This window comes from Oncorhynchus gorbuscha, linkage group LG04, assembly GCF_021184085.1.
Source record: "Oncorhynchus gorbuscha isolate QuinsamMale2020 ecotype Even-year linkage group LG04, OgorEven_v1.0, whole genome shotgun sequence".
In the NCBI taxonomy this organism is placed as follows: Eukaryota; Metazoa; Chordata; class Actinopteri; order Salmoniformes; family Salmonidae; genus Oncorhynchus; species Oncorhynchus gorbuscha.
Window position 1 is genome coordinate 56,485,921 of NC_060176.1, and position 20,386 is coordinate 56,506,306.

Below are 20,386 nucleotides of genomic sequence, written 5' to 3' on the forward strand. Positions count from 1 at the left end.
ATTCCACAACGAAAAAGTCAAGGGCGGGAATCGGCTCAAATGAAGCACTGACTGTGCCATAGAATTGATACCTTCATCACAGTACATAACTCACATTTTTGTAGGTTTACAATTTACAGTCTGAAGTGCATGAAGATACCACAGTATAGCTTCGGAGTCTATTCAATCATATCTGCTTTTGCAGACTGCTGGCAGTGCATTACATGTAAAGCAGACATTGTCATTGGCTGCACAGAGTCACATTAACAGAAATCCCATGCAGTCTTGATTACAAATTCGAACACTGGAATGTGAGATGTAGGTCTAATCTACACCTCGATTAGGATTATAGAAATTCTCATTATTTCGTTTAATGATTTGTCAATTTGAGCGTAATTATTTATATACAGCCTACACTTTCCTTTTATGCGAATGGGGCAGTGTATGCATTTCAACCTCTCACACCTCCAAAACATCAGGGTGTCCGCTATCGTTGATCTGATTTAATCTAGGCTTTAAGAGAGAAATGTACAGTACATTTGAACCATAATGAGAGGGCTAGGATTTTTCTTTGCATATTTGTTCAAGTATGTGTGGTTAGTCCTTAATTTCCTTATCAGATGTTAAATTTGAGTTACATCTGTCTGTGGAATTGTTTGTGGAATTGCAATATCCCTTCCTCGAAATGCTCCTCAAATCACTGCTCTATTTCCACCGAATGTTACAGCACTCAAGGAGTGTGTTAGTAGGTAGCCCGGGAGAAGGAAACATTTCCCAAGTGTGTGTGTTATTAGCAGCATACAGTGCATTCGGAAAGTATTCAGACCCCTTGACTTTTTCCACATTCTGTTATGTTACAGCCTTATTCCAAAATGGATTATATTATTTTCCTCATCAATCTACATACAATATCCAATAATGACAAAGCAAAAACAGGTTATTGAAAAAAAAAAAAAAACATAAATATTTACCATTGGAGTCCACCTGTGGTAAATTCAATTGATTGGACATTATTTGGAAAGGCACACACCCATCTATATAAAGGTCCCACAGTTGACAGTGCATGTCAGAGCAAAAACCAGGCCATGAGTTTGAAGGAATTCTCTGTAGAGCTCTGAGACAGGATTGTGTCGAGGCACAGATCTGGGGAAGGGTACCAAAAAATGCCTACAGTCTCCAAGAAGACCGGGCCTCCATTATTCTTAAATGGAAAAAGTTTGAAACCACCAAGACTCTTCCTAGAGCTGGTCGCCCGGCCAAACTGAGCAATCAGGGAGAAGGGCCTTCCTTGGTCATGGAGGTTACCAAGAACCCAATGGTATATCTCACACTACATCTAATATCTACACATGTAGACTGGACAAGAGTGAGGCCAGTAAACTAAAGCACATTTTATCCTAGTTTTTACAATCTTCCCAATTTACACTGGCCTTGTCTTGAATAATCTTTTGACTCGCAACATTCTCTTCTGAACAATCAGACAAGTGAAGAGGTGTGATGTGAGTGATAGGCTTTTCACTGGAATAAGGCATGACAATGATTCATATTTTTATCATGATTCAACACATGTCTTCTTGGACCTCAAAGTGTGGTTTCCAACCATCAGAGATGAGGTTAGTGCTAATAGCAGGTCAGAGAAGCTAGAAATTTTCTAAAAAAATAAATATTCTCAGGAACAGAGTAACATGGACAATAGAACAACGTGGATCCAACCAGTATTTAAATCAACACTGTGTAATCTCCTTCTGTGGGCAGTAGGCTGCATCCACAGAAACCAAAACCTATTCTGCAGACTATTTATTCTCAAGAGACCACATTCTGTTCTTTTGGTAAAAAATGATTCAACTATATCCACATCAAGAATGGTCTACTTCAACAAGATGCTTTTACGTATCTGAAACCTTACAGCTGCATGTATAGAACAATGATAAACTGAGGTTTATACCAAGCCTCTTAGTTTTGCTTACAGATGTAACAGTAGTGGTTGAGTTTGTGTTCACATGGTGACTACTGTGTGCCAGGGACTGGTCCTAGTTGCCCAGCACAGGGCAACGCCAAAGGCTGTGGTACCCAGTACCGCCAGGCTGGCCTTCAGCACTGCACCGGGAGGCCTGTGGAAGTTGGCAGGGCCCATGGTGGCTAACATGGCTGCTGTCACAGTCAGGGTGAACAAGATGGATACTACTGTGTTTATGGCCACGATCTGACCAAATTTAGCAAAAGGCACGATGACACAGAAGAAGAGAGGGATGGTTGAAATGACCGTGGTGACAGCACTGGACACTATGGCAACTCCTACGTGGTTCACTGCGTCTAGGGTCCGTCTCTGCCTTTTAGCTGACAGATCCTGAGAATACAAACAGATTAATATAATGACTCTTTTCTCTTTATGCATTATAACCCTCAGGCGTATTCCATTAAACCCGGTGGCATTCATCACAGAATGACTTTTAAGTAAACAGAATAAACTCAAGGCAAATCCTTCATTTACCAAGTTTGGCTCTCTAACAGTAGAATATATAATATGTAAATTAAATTCCTCATGTGCCAATAATAGATGCATATCAGATTGTGTTGTACGTACCATAGTGTGTTCTGGTGTGGCTGGTAAGGTCTCCCCAGCCAGCAGGTAGCCCTCCACCAGGTGCAGGCAGTAGTCCACTGAGGAGCCCACTAGGATGGACAGAGAGATGGCCTCCATGGCCCCCAACTCCCAGCCCAGCCAGTACATGATGGCCACCACCAGACAGATGACCCCTGCATATGGTCAAGAGATCACAGTCACATACTGACAGACCAATGACCCCCTAATCCTACCACGGCTAAAACCACAGAACATACAGTATGTACATTACAACAGTTAATGACTGCCTCTTACATTACACCCAATGACACATCAATAATGCATTGTATCTAATTATTGGAGACCTTTCTCCGCACTCTATTCACAATGGGCCATCCTGATAAAAATAAAGTCTTGATCAGCAGTGTCTTACCCATAATGGTGAGCAGTATTGGCAGCAGCAGAAGCGTATGGGCAGTGAAAACAGACACAGCTGCCACACAGATGGCCAGGGACAGGAGCAGACTGCAGAGGGCGCTCTCCACACCTACATATAACCCAGGATGGAGTCAGTCAGCACAGGAAAGTTACATTCACAGAAGGACTGAAATAATAATCTTTTTCATATATTTATTAGCTGCCTGACAGGCAGTCAAAGGATTTGATTGTGCCCTGGGTATTGAACAGCTGTGTCCTCTGGCTTCTCCACTTGCCTATGATTTCCATAAAGATCTGCTTCCAGTGCTCACAGGTCTGGAAGCCTCTCCGTAGAGCAGAGGACTCTGGGAGAGCTGAGAGCTGCTCTTGTAGGAAGGTCTCCCATTGGAGGAAGTCTGAGCGAGTCTGGAAAGAGGATTTCCCCTTGTAGGTAGTCTTAGGAACAGACAGATGAAAAATACATGGGCTCAGTGACAGGCACAGATCAGGGCTATATCACTACATTAGAGGTGGTAGTATACACCAAGTACAACAGTGGCTAGTACTCACAGACTCAAAGGCCATGGAGAGCCAGCGCACTCTGCCACCGTGTGTTCCCACGGCCCCATGGGACAGCTGGCCTGGCAACAGGTTGGGCTCCGGGAGTGAGTGGCAGTCTGGGTGGAGTAAGGGCAGGATAGAAGAAAGCTTGTTGCCTGAAGAGAGGGAGAGAGACACATGTAACTCATATCAAATGTGGTTTGTGTATGTGTGCTGTTATATGTGTTTGACTGTGCCTGTGCAGTTTGTACCGGAGGGTAGACATTGGGCTCCTCCCGGCTTCACAAGCTGTTTATTAGCACTGATGACTTTACAGATTTGGCAGAGATGACCAATCTCTTGGAAGATATCAAAGTTTGGATCCAATATCACACTGCCCTATGGAGAGCATTTTAAAGAAAATGAAAACCACTAAAACAGTATTGATAATTAAATTACACCTTCATATATTTATTGTCTCGCAGTTGGCCCCTCACCATGTCCCCAATGACGTGGTTGTCTGTGCGTTGGGTGCGGTTGACTCCCAGTATTCCAAAAACCACAAACACCATGGCACCAGTGTCAACCAGAGGACGGACTGCTGGCTGGCCACAGCCACCTCCACTACAGGGGTTAAAACCGGAGGTCCTGGACCTTTTCGTTGAGGTGGAATCTTTGAAACAAGGTACAAATTAGGAAAAAGGTCACTCCATCACATTCGTAAGCAACAATTCATAGTACAATCATTTATTTCAGTATTCATGCAGTTTCCGGATGTCCTCTGGCTCCAGATGTTCTCCCGCTCTTACCTGTGGGGAGCGGTGTGTAGAAGTAGCCCCGTGTGGGCCCGTCAGGGCCGGAGCTGATCACACAACCAGGTGGTTCTGCACACACTCGGCTTGGATGAGGGCTAAGCTTGTGCTGGGCAAAATACAGCCTCCTAGGAGGCACAAGGACAGCTGTGTTAACAGTTTGACCACAAACAGCTTGACTGTTCTCTATTCCTCCATCTGTCCCTCGTCATTCCTTTTACCTGCTGTGCTGCTGTTCAGCCGATGCCACATAGAAGCTGAACTCTGACCTCCAGCCGTGGCGTGGGTCACATGACTGGGAAGTGATCATCCAGCGAGGGCTGGGGTGGGACACACACACAGTCATGTGGGTGCTGAAGTTGCTGTGAGGTTCAATGTAAGCCTGTTTAGAGACACCAGAAGTTATATGATGAAGCTGATTATCAGAAGTTAGATATTCAATCATAACCCAGTAATAGCGCATTTTTATTTTGGGGTCATCTAACCTGAAAGGATGGAACTTCTCCATTCCTAGGACTGAGGCTTTTCCAAGGCGAGGGCATGCTAGTATTCAGAGAGAAGCGGTACAGAGTGATAGAAGCGCCTACATCCAGCTTAGAGACATACACGGTCAGCAGAGGCCCTGTTATGAAAAGATACAGTAGTAGTATACGCAGTAGATTAATAGAGGCACACATTCAAACATTGACAGAACATTGCCAGGGATATATTCATGTGGATCCTGTGTTGATATGTTAACATAATATCCAGTACCTGTTGTGATTGAGGAAGTGCTTGGTGTGATTGGGCTCCGTAGAGTTGAGTTTGAATTGTTTTTGGTATGTTGATGGGGGTGAAACCAAGCCACGGAGGGGGTGGTATGGGTAGGGCTGTGCAGAAGATGAGGTTTCTCCATGAACAGACCTGCAGGGGACATTTCGATTCAATGCTAAATGATTGGCAGAGTTTATTATCCTGGTATATACAATGTCCTGGGAGTGTTGTAAATGTGAGCACTGAACTGGAGCATGCAAATACTCATAGCAAGAATAATAATGCAATGGAGTCAGCTCTTACCAAGAGTCGACTGTAAATTCATATCCCAGTCTAAAATTAATTGAAATGTTGCTTAAAGACATTTACAGCCAGACAGTTGCAGGACTGGGGAGTTTCATTTGGCTTTAAAGTGGTGGAATCAGTTTACTTTACACCCATCTGGGTTCCATCACACAGATTGATGGCGACATCTCACCAGAGCACATGTGGCAGGATATGCCCTGGGCACTGAGGTTGTTCCTCAGTCCCAGTAGAGTCTGGAGGTTGGTGTCTGGACGAAACAGTAACGGGGCATGAGTGGCCGGCCGCAGGAGGCAGCAGCACCCAGCAGACAGCAGCAGGACCAGGAAGTAGATTCCTATTGGCAGCAAGACAAAGACTTGTCGGTAAGAGATGAGAGGGATCACTGAGAGGAGAGGAATACGATTAAATAGCTGTTCTGTGAGGAGGATTCAGGGATAGACAATACAAAACTCATGGACATTGCTGATAAAAGTTGAAAAGGGAATATGGGCATCATGAGATATGGTGGTCCTTCCAACTGCTGCAGACAGACAGAGTCCTTACCTAGAATGACTTTACGGTTCTCCACGGCTGGCTCTGCCACCCAGTGCCTCAGAGCCCACTGAAGGTAAATGCTGACCATGCCTGAAGTTCCCTGCTCTGGTGGTGAGAGAGAAGTCTCCACTGACAGGGACAGAATGGCTGCATCTACATCTGTGTCACAGGAGCCTGGATGAGACAGAGAGAGGGGCTGAATTGTGTCGGGACTCTATTACCTTTCATTATTTTGCCCTTCATTCATTTATCTCTGTTCAGATATGGATCTCACCTGGCTCCATCTCCACTGACAGTAGGGTCACGTCATCATCCTCATCTGACAAAGGACTGTGGCTCACTGGCAGTCCTGCAAGTGCCTTCCACCTTTAAGAGGAAGTGTATCAGAGAGATACAGCTTTAGAACCCCACTTTGTTCATAATAGGAAAACAGAATGAAAAGGCAAGCAGCACAAACATAGGAACTCTGTTCTCTAGCACAAAATGTAGGAAAGATGGGATCACACCATTTGAGACAGGAATTCCCCTGGGGGTCAATACACTGGGTCCAGATACACAGGGCAGCGGGCATGAGGATGGACACCCAAAGCCAGCAGCAGCTGACGATGAGGGCCATGAATAGGCCGAAGTCATGCACGGCCGGAATCTGATTGGAAGGGTAAAAGACCTCAATACATTTACATAATGCTTTTCATATTGATACATATACAGACAGTTCCACCTCCCAGACATTCATTTATTGTGCATTCCCTTTGGAAGGATAATACAATATGGACTGACAATAATTCTGAGTACCTGTGAGAAGGTGTTGGCAGCATATGCGGCTGCAGTGGTGAAGGAGGTGAGGAAGGTTGCCCGGCCAGCTGTTTTCACCGTGTACACCATCCTCTGGACTGGATGGACTAAGTGGGAAGCCTGTCTGAAGGTACTCATGAACACAAACACATCATCCACACCTGGAGACCACGGAGAGGGGAAACAGAAGAAAGAGTGGAATGTTATCTGTAACAAAGATGTTGTTTCTCAACTAGTTTGGTCATGAGAGAAATTCTAGTATTTTTTCATATTGTCACTCACCAATGCCAATGATCACAAAGGCTGCAACCCCATTGAGGATGCCAAGGTATCTCACCCCAAAGACCACATGGTAGAGAAAAAGAGCGACCAGGCAGCTCAGACCAATGCTAGTGAGCCCAAAGAATGTCAGGAACACTGTAGAGACACACCAAAGTGACTGACTGCGAGACCTCATGCATGTGGTATCAAAATAATAAGAATACTATACTGATGCTAGCTTATCAGATACCATGTATAACAGCACATGACCTATAGGAAATGTTGCATTAACATGCATGTTGTATCTAATGCAGGTGGGAGAGTGCATGGGACCTTACTTGAGAAGGAGGTGAGGAAATAGACCAGCAGAGTGATGCAGCCTCCACTGATCAGCGCCAGCAACATGTCTCTGTGGAAGGTCCGTCTCACCTCGTTATCAAACAGCTCTGTGCCCCCATACAACACCTTCACCTGGCTAGCACCCCACATATCCAGAGATAAGGAGACAGCGACAAGAGAATGAAAGAATAGTGGGTGTCATGAAAGGAGGGACTCTTTGATTATGCTTAATTACAATTGGTCTGGAGAGTTAAAGTCTTGTGAGAAATTAAAAACAGCATCAGTTCATCTTATGGCTATTTTATGTCTTTTAGAATGTGGTTCTTTTAAAGCTTACACAGCGTATCATCAGCCTTGGCAGAGGGCCCATAAGCCATAACCCACCTGGTGGATTGCTGAGCCAGGATGTCAGCGTACTGAACCACAAAGTTCCTGAAGCGGCTTCTCTGCTCCTCAGGCCGGTCCTGGAGGGAGCAGTAAGATGGCAGTGGAGCTCCAAATTGGATCTCACTGCGCAGGAGAGAGGAGGAGAGCCGGTCAGGGGCCAGACTCTCATCCACATACCAGTAGAACTCTGGGTGGGTGATCGCTAGACTCAGAGCACCTGGGAGTAAAAACACAAGTGAAGATCGAAGTGGTAATGTCGCTGCCTGCTCCCTTTAATATTCTGCTTGATCTCCCTCAAGCAGAAGAGCTCCCTACTAAATCATGCAGAGCAGCAACTGTACCTACAGAAGTTGCCCAGTTTTTGAAACATCAGACTCACCATGGATGTCAGCCAGGTTGGGTCCCATGCCATCGTAGTAGATCCTGCCTCCCCGTTCACTGGGGAAGAGGTAGGAGAGGAGGGAGCTTGGAGGGGAGCAGTAGGAAGGGCCCAGGGGCAGGTCTCTCAGGACCTCCAGAGGCTTCCAACAGAACTGTTGGAACTGGGGATGCTGCATGAGCAGGCGCTCTATGTGGTGGATGGTGCGGAGACGCTCTGGGGTGAAGATGTTGTTGTCCACCCCACCCTGAGCTACAAACACCAGCTCCATCCTCCACAGGGCCTGGCTCTGCAGGTATGAGTAGTTGGGGGCAAACCTGCGCATCCTAGTCTGAGATCTCTCACTGTCCCTGTCGCCCTCTCCTTCTATGGACTCACGACTCTCAAATTTTCCTAAATTAGTTGTATTTTTATCCTCCTCTCTTACCTCTAGTTTACCACCCCTAGCCTCTCCATGCCTCTCAGTCTCTCGCTGACCCAGGGCATCTCCTCTCTGTTCCATAACTACTCTTTTGAACAAGTTTTTTTCCAGAGATGTTGAGGTCAGCCCTCCATGTGATGTCCTGTTGGATGTTCCATCTCCCTGCCTACCCAGCATGTCCAACAGCAGCTCCTGTAGAGTGGTGGAGTCATAGGGGTCCACGTCACGCCTGCGTCTGTCCCAGGACCCCAACTGAGTCTTTATGGCAATGGTGAGTGCATCAAACCGCTCAGCGGAGAAGTGGCTGTGAACCTCAAAGGCACTGTAGGAAAGGTCTATGTCCAATGGGGGGCAGTATAGGAACATGTAGGCAGAGAGGGCACAGGGGAGAAAAACTCCAACTCCCAGAACAACACCACTCACCCAGGGCTGTGTGTAGACCCAGCCCACTGCTCCCCACACGCCATTGCCTCCAGTGGTGCCGGTTCTCCCATTAATCTGTGTATCTGACTCCCCACCCTCCTCCTTCTCCTCCTCTTCTTTCTCAGCATCCCAGCTGCTCTGGAATAACAACGTCTCGTCTTCCAAGTCCATGGCTGGAGCACCTGTCACAAACACACACAGTTCTTCCTCATCACTCACTCTCCGAATGTAAATTCTCTCCTGTCGTTGGGCAGAAAAACAGACATAAACTCTAGGTGATTTAATAGAGCAGTCATAATAGTGGTGCAGGGTATTCTGCAGTACACAGCCAGCAAGAACACAGCCATTAAATCTGTCCCTCAATAGCCAAGACCCACAGGGTTCTTATTCAGCTGACAGAAACGTCAAGGGGAGAATTTAAGAAGAAGATGGACCTTGTCTCAAGGGCCCAAAGCAGTGTACCGGTCTGCCAGTTTAATATGCTGAACACAAAGGCTGGGGGCTTAGAGAGTATTGGCTGTAATTTCATGCCTCTCACTCATTCCTTCAGTGTGTGCAAAAAACTATATTTCCCCTAGAGTGCTCAGTGGCGTCTTTGTCCACGTCAACAGTCGACTTGGGTTTGGCTGATCTTCAGCAAATTAAATAATCTCACTTGTCTAATTACGGAGAGTGGAGAGACGTGTGGAATGTTAGCGAGAGGTGGAATGTGAGAGGTTTTATCCCTGGCGATGGACAGCTTCTGGTAGTGTTAAGCTATTGTTCCTTCCTCTTTTCACTCCACTGCAAACACAGGATACTGCAGTAACTTGGTATTCTGCAAACACAGGATACTGCAGTAACTTGGTATTCTGCAAACACAGGATACTGCAGTAACTTGGTATTCTGCAAACACAGGATACTGCAGTAACTTGGTATTCAAGTGGCAATAATCGTGCTAACGACAAATTGGCAAGTCATCTCCCATCTTCAGAATTTAGCTCCAGGGTCATCTAGGTGGGGCGGGGAGGACAAAAGAGTGGGTGCATAATTTCCATATTGCTCTTCAGCCTGGGTCTTGAATATTTACATTTCCGATAAGAAGTGTATTTGAATCGATTGTTAATTTGGTTGGTAAACCTATTGCCGTTGATCAAGAACAAAAATAGGCATTATGATTTGTTATCAGCCGTAGTAGCTAGCCATCTGTACACATTTGCAACTGCACCTGCACCTGCACATAGTCACGAATACAGTCTATTCAAGGAGATCACCATGACAATGAGTCCACCCTGTGCCATGCCATTGTTCAGAGCAGAGATGGACACCCTCACTGAGAGAACAGAGCAGTTCAACATCTGTCTGCACTGGGAGAACATCTGGGTCTGCAGAGGACAAATTCATTAGACGCAGGATCAGTCTGTTGAGGGGAGAGGGAGAAAAAGAGGGTAAAGGAGAGTGAGAAAAAGAGGGTAAAGGAGAGTGAGAAAAAGAGAGTAAAGGAGAGTGAGAAAAAGAGGGTAAAGGAGAGGGAGAAAAAGAGGGTAAAGGAGAGGGAGAAAAAGAGGGTAAAGGAGAGTGAGAAAAAGAGAGTAAAGGAGAGTGAAAAAAGGGTAAAGGAGAGGGAGAAAAAGAGGGTAAAGGAGAGGGAGAAAAAGAGGGTAAAGGAGAGGGAGAAAAAGAGGGTAAAGGAGAGGGAGAAAAAGAGGGTAAAGGAGAGGGAGAAAAAGAGGGTAAAGGAGAGGGAGAAAAAGAGGGTAAAGGAAGGGGAGAGGGAGAGGGAGAAAAAGAGGGTAAAGGAGAGGGAGAAAAAGAGAGGGTAAAGGAGAGAGAAAAAGAAAGGAGAGTGAGAAAAAGAGGGTAAAGGGAGTGAGAAAAAGAGGGTAAAGGAGAGTGAGAAAAAGAGGGTAAAGGAGAGGGAGAAAAAGAGGGTAAAGGAGAGGGAGAAAAAGAGGGTAAAGGAGAGGGAGAAAAAGAGGGTAAAGGAGAGGGAGAAAAAGAGGGTAAAGGAGAGGGAGAAAAAGAGGGTAAAGGAGAGGGAGAAAAGAGGGTAAAGGAGAGGGAGAAAAAGAGGGTAAAAGAGGGAGAAAAAGAGGGTAAAGGAGAGGGAGAAAAAGAGGGTAAAGGAGAGGGAGAAAAAGAGGGTAAAGGAGAGGGAGAAAAAGAGGGTAAAGGAGAGGGAGAAAAAGAGGGTAAAGGAGAGGGAGAAAAAGAGGGTAAAGGAGAGGGAGAAAAAGAGGGGAAAGGAGAGGGAGAAAAAGAGGGGAAATTGAACACCTTACAACACCAACAAATGATGATGTCCTGTGTGAAAGGCAGCTTAGTGCAGTTTAATATTCAAGGCAGTTTAAAATCAGCTAGCTCTGTACATTTCCATATCTGCCATGTTTGTTTCCACATCCCTGGAATTGCTGATCAGTTGTGGTGAAACACCATGCTGGCCCCTCACACTTACACCACTCTTCAGTTATGCAGACTGTGCTATTAAAGCAGAGCTGTGTATTTCATGTTAACGGTCTCTGAGAACACAGTTACACAGACATAACATAGATGTACGGTAGAGCATCCCTGGCTCCCTCCACCACCAGGCAGATTACTGCGATGCCTCCTGGAATAATCGGTCTCTGACACGTTCTTTTCCCCTCTTGACGAATTCAGCCGCGCCACTTTTCCAGCCATACAATATCTTTATTAGAGAAGTCTCAGCTACAGGGTAACACTCCAAGGGCTGAAGCGAGAATGAGGAATGTGTTTACAAGCTTCCAGAATCATTCAACTTTTTCATTTTTCTTTCATGCTTGAGAGCAGAGGAAGTCAATTTATGCTGTGCAGGTGGGGAAATAAAAATAGATTTATGGACGACAAAAGCATTCTCAAACGTTTCAATCAGCATGATTCTGGAACTTTGTCATTCTAGTCTGTCATCTATTTTTGGACCCATATTGTAGACACAGCTGAATTTATAGGTTATTTTCAACTACAGATTTTCCACAGCAAAGACAAATTCATTGGATGAGGTTGATCATTTTGTACATTATTTACAATGCAGTGAAAGGTGAATTAATATCCTTATGTGAATAACTTTCTAGAGAACTATAGATATAACTGTCCTCCCAGATCAAATGCTAGCTTTTTGGGTTGACTATGGAATGTGAAGCACCAAAGCCCAAGGTTAAATGCCAGTTGGTGACTATTGCTGATGTGTGGCAGTGTGCGGTTTTCTTGGTACTGTACTGTCTATGCTGAGTGTTAGTCTTCTGTGGATCTGATGTGGCACTCTAAACACTCCCAGCATGCCATCCAACACACCCTCACTAAGAGGCACATAAGGATTTTATTCCTTGCTTTCTGGGGATGTGCCGATGCATGTGTATGCCTGTGTGTGTGCACAAGTGGGGGTAAGGAGGATACATACATACTATTTTTAGCTATTGTCAGTAAGAAAGGTTATGCTCCAGTCTGCTCTCCTTCCTCCCCTCCCCATTTGGGAAAGGATCAATCTCATCCAATATGGATTTCACAGCTTCTCCTGCCCCACAGATTCAGCATGGTTCAAATTCACAAACCATGCAAGGGACATTAATCTCAGCCCAGCATGCCGGAAGCTTATGTATGAGCACTGAGTATATCACTAAAGGGGAATCACCGAGGGTGATGCCTCTATTCTTCACAGATCCCTAGGATATAAAGGTTCAGCATAGTTCATGTGTAAAGACCTTACACTCATGCTCCATTTGTACCTACTGTAATGACAGTCATTTGTTTGATATTTGCAAACACGGATGACCCCCTCAACACATGCAAGTACCATAAACCCAAATCTGAAATCTCACTACTGCTGCTACACCTGGGGGAGATGGTGGGTGATCGCAGAAGAAGAGTGATTGCCTGGAGATTTACAGAGCCATTCGAAGTTTGACGACAGATAAAAAAAAATAAAACCATCCCATTAACAGCAAGCTACGGTCTCTGAAACTTCCACCTGAGAGCTCCATTTACTGCAGAGTACGGCAAAACCGGAGAATCTTACCTGAGCTTGATGAGTAGAGGTATGAACTGACGGGGTGTGCAGCCCTATGGAGTCCTTCGAGGATGCAAACCTGTGCTGAACAATTTCATTTCAAACTTGTTCTCCAGATGTTCACTTGATTCGCTCTGTTGATCTCTGTTTAATGTTCAGTGTTCTAGCTCCACTAGGGAGAGCGCCTGCACCTTTGTGCAGCCTCTCTGATACAAGACTCAATGTGTCTTGGCCACCATGACAATTATGTTTGGTTGTTTTCTCCCTTTCTCTCACTCTTCCCTCCCTCCTGTGCCTGGTTGTCCAGGCGACAGTCAGTGAGAGTATCAGTTCTTTCACTCTCCCAGCAGCTCTTCTCTCATGGCTTTGTTCAGGCTTCTCTCCTGACTGGCATACCGAGGGGAGGGTTTGCACAGCCCTGGGCATCAAGGACACTACATGTGATGGGATACATCTCATCACAGCCTAACAGGTAATACAAAAAGAGGGCTGTCTCTGATTCCAGCTCTATTTGGTAGGAAACACGTGTCTAACGTGAAGGTTTTGCCAACAGACTGCAGCAGATTCCCCCTTGGCTTCGGGAGGAATTGGTTGGTATAGTCTGGCCGGGGCTCTGCAAGGAGGAAAGTGGGAGGGGGTAGTTCAGGAGGTTAATCAGAGTAACTGCATACAGTTGAAGACAAGGTGTAGGACATATCATTTCAAACCCCAGGAGTCTGAGCCCATCAATAATGTGTTCTTTTTTGTTGCCCCAATCCCCCCCTGCATTCACATCTAATACATTTTGTTAAAGGGACTCAGAGCTATCATTATTCATCATGAAATGTGTAGTTATTTTAGTATACTGCTATGATTGGATAATATGGTTAGATAGGGCTGCTTGTGGTCACATCACTTTGGTTCATTACGATACAGTGATGATTTGACACATTCTTCACTGTTTACACCCATTGTTCCATGGACCGATGTACTACACTGGGTGTAGACCTACAGTATTGCAATCTCCTTAATCATATTTCTGTCATGAATGAGTGGTTTGATAATGTTCTAGTCTTATTACATACACTCCTGTATTCTTTTTAATCAATCACTTCATCATCCATCTCAAGCGTTCAAAACTAATATACAGTAAGTCTTCGCTCAGCGTGTGCGTACGCACATACACACAAACATTCACACAAGAGACGACAGCCAATCCATCATTGCTAAATGGAAATATTTTAGATAAGGCTGAAATGTAAATCCCTGCTGGTTTTCTCAATTACAATGGGTGTTGTTACACGTACTAGGCAGGGAGAATGGGGTTGCAGACAGGGCCAATCTGTCTCTGCAACATGCAGGCCCCTTTGTCATAGTCCTGTTCAAGATGCTGCATAGGATACCATCTTACCTCAGAATAATCCTACATATCTACATTGATTTCAGCTCACCTGCTTAGTAGGAACAGAGGGAAATGACGACAGATACCAGACTGCTGTGAGTCATAGCAGCCATCTGGAGGACTGAATGGGGATGCATTGGACGACTCTGCAGATCTTAGCAATTATTGAGGACATCCTGCAAAGCAATCTCACAGAGACCAGACTGTTGTTGTTAGGGTTTAATGAGTCTATCGAATCTGAACAGACATCATTCCGTCAACTTACATGTATCACAAATATTGGCATACAAGCACTTTCAGGCAGTTTGTAAAGTCGAACATGTACAGTTAAGTAATAGGAACGCACACAAGCACATCCTCTCATTCAGATAGACATTCAGACATGCGTACATGCACACACACAGCCATACTGTCCCTTCCGGAAGAATGAACAGACACTGTGCTCTCCCTGATCACACAGAAGTTAGTGTTTCTGCTCAGATGGTGCTTGTTGCCTGTCTCTTTAAGGCTAGTCTTTCAGAATAAACACCATCCTTTGGGAACTTTTCCATGACTTGTGGCTAACAGAACAGATGCGTACTTACAATGTCAATAATTAAGAGAAACTTTAGAATCGCTAATGCTAAATGGATGGAGGGTGGGGAAGATGCACTAACGTCACGCAATGCTATTAGTACCGAATCACAAATTTAGGGCTGCAGTTGTATGGGCATACTCCACTTGGGGATCTACATTTAAAAAATGAGAATAGAATTACAGGTGCATGCATGAGTTCAATCAAAAACCATGTTAGTCTCTCACACCAACATCCCTGTCATCTGGGTAGGACTAGATCTAGACTTCTGAAACTGCCTCTACAAAACACTGCCTCTATGTGGCACATTGTATACATGGGGCCATTTTTACACGGGGTACAATATTTGAATGCATTCTGAGATATGGACAGTAAAGGACTGCCTAAGGACAGTAAAATCATTTTGCATAGTGGCTTTCTACACTTCATCGCTATACTCCTCAAATCAGTGTTGGACTCAACCATAACTATCTTGCATTTCCTGAAAAGCTAGCTGTACAACACACACACACACACACACACACACACACACACACACACACACACACACACACACACACACACACACACACACACACACACACACACACACACACACACACACACACACACACACACACACACACACACACACACACACACACACACACACACAAAGTCTTTGTGTCTGCTATTCATAAATGATGTAGCCTCAGTTATCCAACAACATGTGAAAGAAGAGCCTGACTAGTAACTTCCTATTGAGAAAATAAATGCTGTATTCTGTTGTGAACATACGACTTCGCTATGGGACTAATATATGCACAAACACAGTGCAAATGTACAACTGGAATGATATGTAAACATGACACGCATCAAGAACACAAGCCTGCTCTAGCTCACAACTACTGTGCCCCTCCACCCTATAGACCAGGTCAAACCAAACCTCTGCAGCATCCCTGAAGACCAGGATCATAGTGCATAATGTTTGGTTCTCTCCCGCTGTTTTATCTTTAAAGAATGTCACAAAGAAATAAAAAGGAGAAACCAATAAAAGGCTGATTATATTTACTCGGCGCACATACTTTCAGAAACTGGGATCATAGTTTGAGATCACTCTTCCATAAATAGATACAAACGTAGCAGTAGAAACAGACGTAGCAGTACATGCACAACCTGTGCCATGACGCAATAAAGACCCTAGAAAACAACTTCATACGGTACATTATAAAAACACATTTCCAACCACAACCAAAAGACCCAACAGACATTTAGACAGACGATTGTTGCACTTACTTTGTTTTTGATCATGGGTGTCTCACATCATGGCCAACTCAATACAATGGACCAGCTCTGCCTGAGACACAATGGTCAAAATCCTCCAGCCAAGAGGCCAGTGGACAGACAAAAAGGACAGCTGGATGTGCTATGGTCAGTGTGAGCTCAGTGGTATTGCCATACAGTACTTACATTCTCACCTAGACTCTCAAAGACATGTGATCAGTGGGGAAAGGTCAGTTGCATTGGGCTACCACAGGTGTCTCCCGAATATCTGAGATTATGTTGTTGCTGTCTTTTTGGAGAGCTTGAGGAAAGAAGGAAAGAAAAAAAGAAAGAAAGAAAGAAAGAAAAAGGATACCAGTGTTAAAGGGAGAAACAGAAAGTACAATATAAAGTGCATGAAAGTCTACACCCAGTAAGTAGGGATACCAGTAGCACCCATACAGTACCTCCAGCCACCTCTGTCCTCTGTTGTGCTGTATCCTGGGACTCGATGAGCAGCTCCTGCAGCAGGTTATGTTTGTACAGCTGGCCCACCAGCTCACTCTGCAGATGCTACTTCACAAAGTTCACCAGGAAGTGCATCACTGTCTTGGGCACACTGCAGACACACAAGTCCTAAGACACACAGTTAGCTAACACACCAGGACAGGCAAGGCTCAACTCAACTCACCACTAACTGAATATATAAATAACACCCCTAGGTGCCCTGGTCTCTGAACGGTTCTGAATGCTCTTGCGGACGATGAGGAAGTAGCAGTTGATGAGGCGTTGGATGACCTCAGTCTCTCTGCTCCCGGGTACTCAGCTTGCGGGACGCCAGCACCGCCTGGCAAACAGAGAAGGGGTCAGATGTTACAAAATATCACAGATTTAATTTGATACAGTGGTGCTCTACAGGCTAGCGCTGGGTCAGTTCTGACTGCTGATTCCACTACTCACTGTGTCCAGGAGGTTGATGGCCTGGCCCTTCACAGGGCTGCTGAAACCTGCCACTTGTGCATTCTCCTCTGCCATTTTCTCATTCTTCCAGTACTACTCTCCATCCTGCCAGCCCTAAAATAGGTGGAATGAGGGGTTCAATTCAGTTTGTCTGTTCTGGTAACATGTTAAATGTCATTCAAGTAAATTTCACAACTGGCTTAGTGAAATTCCTTCAAAGTGAAGTCCATACTGGCATGAAAAGACAGCATCACACTCATGCCCTCTGGTCAACATTAGGCTGATCTACATGCATGAAAGCAGAACATCTGCTTTGAGTTGAGACAGAATGACCTGTTGACAGATGAAGTGAATTCTGGGTGCTTTGTGCTGATGTAAGCAAAAGCTCAATTTGAACCAAGTTGTGGACCTGCTCGGAATCATCCACAAACACCGACAGATGGCCAGTAAGGAATAGCATTAAATTGTAGAATAATTACATTCAGTAAGATCTGTATTCATTTTATTTTATAAAGTAAATCACAAAAATGAACTGTCTTACCATGTCATTAGTAAACTAGTCACCACCTCCACAATGGAGTCATGCAGCTTGGGAAACCAAAGGAGCTCCTGACAAACACACAGCATGCCAGAATACAATTATATTACAATTTGCTTCAGGGTTGTCATAGCTTTAAGTGAATGTTTTGTAGTATGTGTTGTGCAATGTGTAGCGTACCGGTGTGCTGTAGGAGGAGCAGTGCTGTATGATCCTCTGTAGCTCCTCGTGGACCAGCTCCACACAGCGCAGGCTGGGATCCTCCAGGCGCTTGATCTGCCTCTTCACTAGCAGCTCAAAGGAAATCTCAGGCACAAAGAAGGCCGGTTGCGGACCCTGAAGCACCATACACACAAAGCCCTCTGTTAACATAACTCATGTGCTTCTCTACATCCATTAGCATTAATGGAAAACTATTCAAAAGATCTGTTTAACCTACACACAGACAATTCAATTGGCACTGATATGAGATTGGAGCTGGTGGTTATTATTGTAGCATTGCGGATTGCAGTGAGAATGTCAAGCTCCGTTAAGCCCCCCAGGGGATTGATAGACTGAAGAGTGAGGCCAAAGGTCTCATGGAATATGTAGCAGATACGAGCCCCTCTGCAGCTGACAAGAGAGGAGGACAGAGGAAGCCGTATCAGTGGTGGTGTGTGAGGGATGTCAACTTCAGATGCAGTCAGTAAGACTGAGTCAATACTTGCTTCACATGCTTGAGGAAATCAATAAATCAGTGAGTGGCACAAGAGCTATTGAAATTTAGCTGCAAAATATGAAATGCCAATTCATGAACACCTACAAAGTTACAATGAGCCCAAAAAATACTATAAAAGCCTGCAACATTTACCTGGAGCTAACTCTGCAGATAGCACTAATGGGTGATTTGAAAAGTCTGTCAATCGATCAATAATTTAATAATACATTTAGTAAAAATATTTATTTAATTTACAATCTGTAGAAACTATGAGAATAACTATGAGAATAGAAAGGTTCAGAAGTTTTGTGAAACAGCACAGCACAGTTGAACAAAATATGGCAAATAGAACTGGATGGTCTTCAGAGATAGACGGGAGGGGTTGAGAGTAGCTGAAGGATGGGATTAAAAACAAAACAAACAATAACTAGTGTAAAGTACATTGTGTCCATAAAATATAGAGTTTTAAGTATTACTGCCCATTAGTTTACTCCAATTAGGGGAAGGGTAGTAGGGTCAGGGGAAAATAATAAAGGAAAATATATTATATACACACACAGTACCAGTCAAAAGGTTTGGACACATCTACTCATTCAAGGGTTTTTCTTTATTTTTACATTGTGGAATAGAAGACATCAAAACTATGAAATGACACATGGAATCATGTACAAAGCTGCCATCAAGGCAAAGGGTGGCTACTTTGAAGAATCTCAAATATAAAATATATTTAGATTTGTTTAACATGTTTTTGGTTACTATATGATTCTATATGTGTTGTTATTTCATAGTTTTGATGCCTTCACTATGATTCTACAATGTAGTGTTAGGTTCTTATTTTTCAGAGTAAATAACTCACGGACACTAGGGAAGCGTAACCAAGTTTAATTCTTACCAAAGGGTCTTAACAGCTGTAATTCAGACAACAAAACATTTCTCACCATCACAGGTATGTACAGTTGAAGTCGGAAGTTTACATACACCTTAGCCAACTACATTTAAACTCAGGTTTGCACAATTCCTGACATTTAATCCTAGTAAAAATTCCCCGTCTTAGGTCAGTTAGGATCACCACTTTATTTTAAGAATGTGAAATGTCAGAATAATAGTAGAGAGAATTATTTATTTCAGCTTTCATTTCTTTCATCACATTCCCAGTGGGTCAGAAGTTTACATACACTCAATTAGTATTTGGTAGCATTGCCTTTAAATTGTTTAATTTGGGTCAAATGTTTTGGGTAGCCTTCCACAAGCTTCCCACAATAAGTTGGGTGAATTGTAGCCCATTCCTCCTGACAGCACTGGTGTAACTGGAGTCAGGTGTGTAGGCCTCCTTGCTCTCAAACACTTTTTCAGTTCTGCCAACAACATTTCTATAGGATTGAAGTCAGGGCTTTGTGATGGCCACTTCAATACCTTGATTTTGTAGTCCTTAAGCCATTTTGCCACAACTTTGGAAGTATGCTTGGGGTCATTATCCATTTGGAAAACCCATTGGCGACCAAGCTTTAACTTCCTGACTGAGGTCTTGAGATGTTGCTTCAATAAATCCACATAATTCTCTTTCCTCATGATGCCATCTATTTTGTGAAGTGTACCAGTCCCTCCTGCACCAAAGCACCCCCACAACATGATGCTGCCACCCCCGTGTCAAGAATCCCGCCGAAGATGGTGCCTCTTCCTGTTCGGGCGGCACTCGTCGTCGCAGGCCTACTAGCTGCCACCGATCCCCTTTTCTCTTTCATTTAGTGTTGTCTGATTAGTTGCACCTGTTTCTTGTTTAGGTTTTGGGCTATTTAAACCCGGTAGGCCCGCCGGCTTTTGTGCGGGCTTGTTTTTCTGTGATTTTTGTGGATTTTATTTCCCGAACCGTTTCGTCCTGTTTGTTTTACACTGGGTCTTTTAGCGCCCGTGTGTGTGGCGTTGACCGATACTTATTTGGGAATAAATATATCCCCGTATCTAACTACCCTGCTCTCTGTGCCTGACTCCTCCACCCACTACTTCTAGAAGTCCTGACACCCCGTGCTTCATGGTTGGGATGGTGTTCTTCGGCTTGCAAGCCTCCCCTTTTCCTCCAAACATAAC

The 20,386-nt window shown here is 44.5% G+C and overlaps 1 protein-coding gene across 3 annotated transcripts; it reads right to left on the bottom strand.

Moving 5' to 3' along the window:
* Positions 1–1,503: 1,503 nt before the first annotated feature.
* Positions 1,504–17,839, bottom strand: LOC124034334 (protein dispatched homolog 3-like). 3 transcript variants are annotated; one of them, XM_046347392.1, is made up of 29 exons: positions 17,785–17,839; positions 17,608–17,675; positions 17,067–17,180; positions 16,798–16,953; positions 16,574–16,725; positions 16,322–16,428; positions 14,340–14,466; positions 12,919–13,522; positions 10,163–10,308; positions 8,066–9,091; positions 7,684–7,903; positions 7,299–7,435; positions 6,982–7,116; positions 6,700–6,860; positions 6,411–6,550; positions 6,179–6,270; positions 5,914–6,078; positions 5,543–5,704; positions 5,065–5,214; positions 4,797–4,933; positions 4,533–4,693; positions 4,309–4,439; positions 3,997–4,172; positions 3,772–3,898; positions 3,530–3,675; positions 3,256–3,415; positions 2,976–3,089; positions 2,564–2,736; positions 1,504–2,326 (listed from the first exon to the last, which is right to left on the bottom strand). In XM_046347392.1, exons 9-29 carry the CDS (start codon positions 10,290–10,292, stop codon positions 1,976–1,978), a joined length of 4,194 nt encoding a protein of 1,397 aa, XP_046203348.1. In that variant the 5' UTR covers positions 10,293–10,308; positions 12,919–13,522; positions 14,340–14,466; positions 16,322–16,428; positions 16,574–16,725; positions 16,798–16,953; positions 17,067–17,180; positions 17,608–17,675; positions 17,785–17,839; the 3' UTR covers positions 1,504–1,975. The 3 variants fall into 3 exon arrangements, with proteins under 3 accessions (XP_046203348.1, XP_046203347.1, XP_046203349.1); XM_046347391.1 differs by having other exon boundaries at positions 16,574–16,953; XM_046347393.1 differs by lacking the exon at positions 10,163–10,308 and having other exon boundaries at positions 16,574–16,953.
* Positions 17,840–20,386: the final 2,547 nt, after the last annotated feature.

Coding starts and splice junctions, on each gene's coding strand:
- LOC124034334 (XM_046347392.1), bottom strand. CDS start 10,292: ATGAATTTGTCCTCTGCAGACCCAGATGTTCTCCCAGTGCAGACAGAT. Junction 4,934..5,064: donor CACTTCCTCAATCACAACAG/GTACTGGATATT, acceptor TTTTCATAACAG/GGCCTCTGCTGACCGTGTAT. Junction 2,737..2,975: donor AATACTGCTCACCATTATGG/GTAAGACACTGC, acceptor GACCATATGCAG/GGGTCATCTGTCTGGTGGTG.